Here is a 2,100-nt window from a genome sequence, read left to right as displayed (position 1 = left end):
GTGCAGACGCTGTGGATACTCGAGATCGACCTCGAGAATATAACCGGTAGACGAATCTGGAGCGATCGCGCTCGCGTCAAAGTTCGCGGCGTCTTCGACCCATCGAAATTCGGCGTACGGCAATGGTTGACACATTTCCCATCCGTACAGATTATTCACGTCGTAGTACATAAGGTATGACGACGGTTTCGATGAGTCGTACGAACGCATGTACTTGTTATTAGCCTGCGCGTATCTGCCGGAACATTGACTGAGGCCACCGCATATGCCACGCTCGATAAACATGACCATATCGATGTTGGTGAGCAACTCGAATTTTATACGCGTATGTTTCAACATAGCGTCCCACGTGAAACCTGGCAGTGTACAATAATGCGCGGGATCGAGGATGTAACTCGCGACGCAATTATTGCGGAAATTTTCAAATATGTCGGCTAATAACAATACATCGGTTTTTAAGTACAGATCGCTGTACTCGCCGAGCGTTCGGATGGAGAATCGCTGCCATACGTTCACGGCGTGAGCGTAATCGCTCTCGGATACTGTATCACCTGTCAATGAACTGAAAAATAATTCTCGCGACGGTAAGCGCGTGTCTTGCAATTTTTCAACACTGTCAATGTACTCGTACGGAAAGATACCTTTACGAGTCAGCAATTCAAATTTTTCATCCGAGCTGTCGCGCGAACCATGCTACGCAATCTTCGTCGCGACAAAACTGATACGACGACAACGAATTGTCATACGAGCAGTGCACGTAGTATCCTATGCTGAATACTTCATGACGCTGATACGCGTACGATGTTGGCACGTCTACCTTGTCAGGCTCCGTTTTCTGCAGGACACACTCCAGGTCGGCGTAGACGACGAACGGTACTCGTTCCTGGTTGCGGTGGTTGCTGAATTCGAGCCATCTATCGTTCTCGCTCGGCAGGCGGATGGCGCAGTCGTTCAGTTTTTGGCAGTCCACTTCGTGCGTCTGCAATTTCTCGCTCGAGCCGAAGTAATGCAGGCATCTGTAAATAGAGAAATTATTTTTTTATTTCTTATATTTTTTTCATATTATGTTTACTTTTCTTATTATACTTATCGATCGCAGAAGTATTTCTTGTTTTTTTTCCTGGTAAGTTGCATGCTCACTAGACGGGCTAGATCTTTTATCCATGCAAAGTGACCTACACCGTCGTCGCGTGGATCTTGCAGGTACAGGAGATTGACGTGCTTCTCCTTCTTGTCGCCTGTGAGTCGTAGAGGAAGGATCTGCTTATTCTCGATGCCGTACACGTTGATCGACACAGCGTTTAAACGTTCGAATTTCGGAATGTCTTTTAATGTCACCGGAAACTCGATACCCGCAAAATTTAGCACAGTAGTGTAATGTGGGTATAATGACTCTCGCTCTGCATGTCTTTCTGCGGGGTACAGAGCGGCGACCACCGACCACGCGAAGCACGCATTGTCCATGGATTTCACACTGACGACCGCTCGTTTCATCGCAATTTCCCGCGGCACCTCGAAGTGACATCCCGCGCGCATGGGATTCAGTTTGTTCACATTCACTACCAAATTGAGGATTCGCGACACCGCCCACCCACCGTCGCGTTCCTGAAACTCTTCGAGCGATGTCAAGATAGACTCAACGACGTTTCGTTCGTACCACTCGCGTATATCGGTGCATCTATACATATATCTCGCTATTCTTAGTGTTTATACTCTTAATGGCACGTTTATCTTTCGTCGCGAACTCGCCGTTGAACGCTGTGTTCACTTTCACACTGCCGTGTCTTTCTACAGCGTCTCGAACTTGCCCGAGCACTATTTCTCTCGCGTCTTCCAAAACCGCCGCGGCTCATTGTGATTAAAGTTTATCACCGCACCCGTCACTATACGGCTCTCGAACGCGGCTTCGATCTCTCGCCATACGAGAGATTGCTCGTTGCCACTCGCGTGCCCTCCACCACTCGCGTACTCGCCATCAACGTGCACGAAACGTCGCTCCAATTGCGACTTTGCACCCGCAAGTCGCGCGATTCTCGCCACCACGGATTGTCTATGTCCAACGGCGAGGCGCGGACGCTTGGCACGACAAAGTTCTTCGAG

The 2,100-nt window shown here is 49.1% G+C and overlaps 1 protein-coding gene across 1 annotated transcript; it reads right to left on the bottom strand.

The window, feature by feature from the left end:
• Nucleotides 1–667: 667 nt before the first annotated feature.
• On the bottom strand, nucleotides 668–1,564 carry LOC108758163 (uncharacterized). The gene is given in 2 exon segments (XM_018502972.1): nucleotides 668–1,016; nucleotides 1,073–1,564. Coding segments are annotated over 2 exon segments (813 nt in total). The 5' UTR covers nucleotides 1,537–1,564.
• Between the last annotated feature and the right edge of the window lie 536 nt (nucleotides 1,565–2,100).

This window comes from Trachymyrmex cornetzi, unplaced genomic scaffold, assembly GCF_001594075.2.
Source record: "Trachymyrmex cornetzi isolate Tcor2-1 unplaced genomic scaffold, Tcor1.1 scaffold1523, whole genome shotgun sequence".
NCBI classification, from domain to species: domain Eukaryota; kingdom Metazoa; phylum Arthropoda; class Insecta; order Hymenoptera; family Formicidae; genus Trachymyrmex; species Trachymyrmex cornetzi.
The sequence above is the reverse complement of the archived record's forward strand: the minus strand, read 5'-3'. Positions and strand labels throughout refer to the sequence as shown.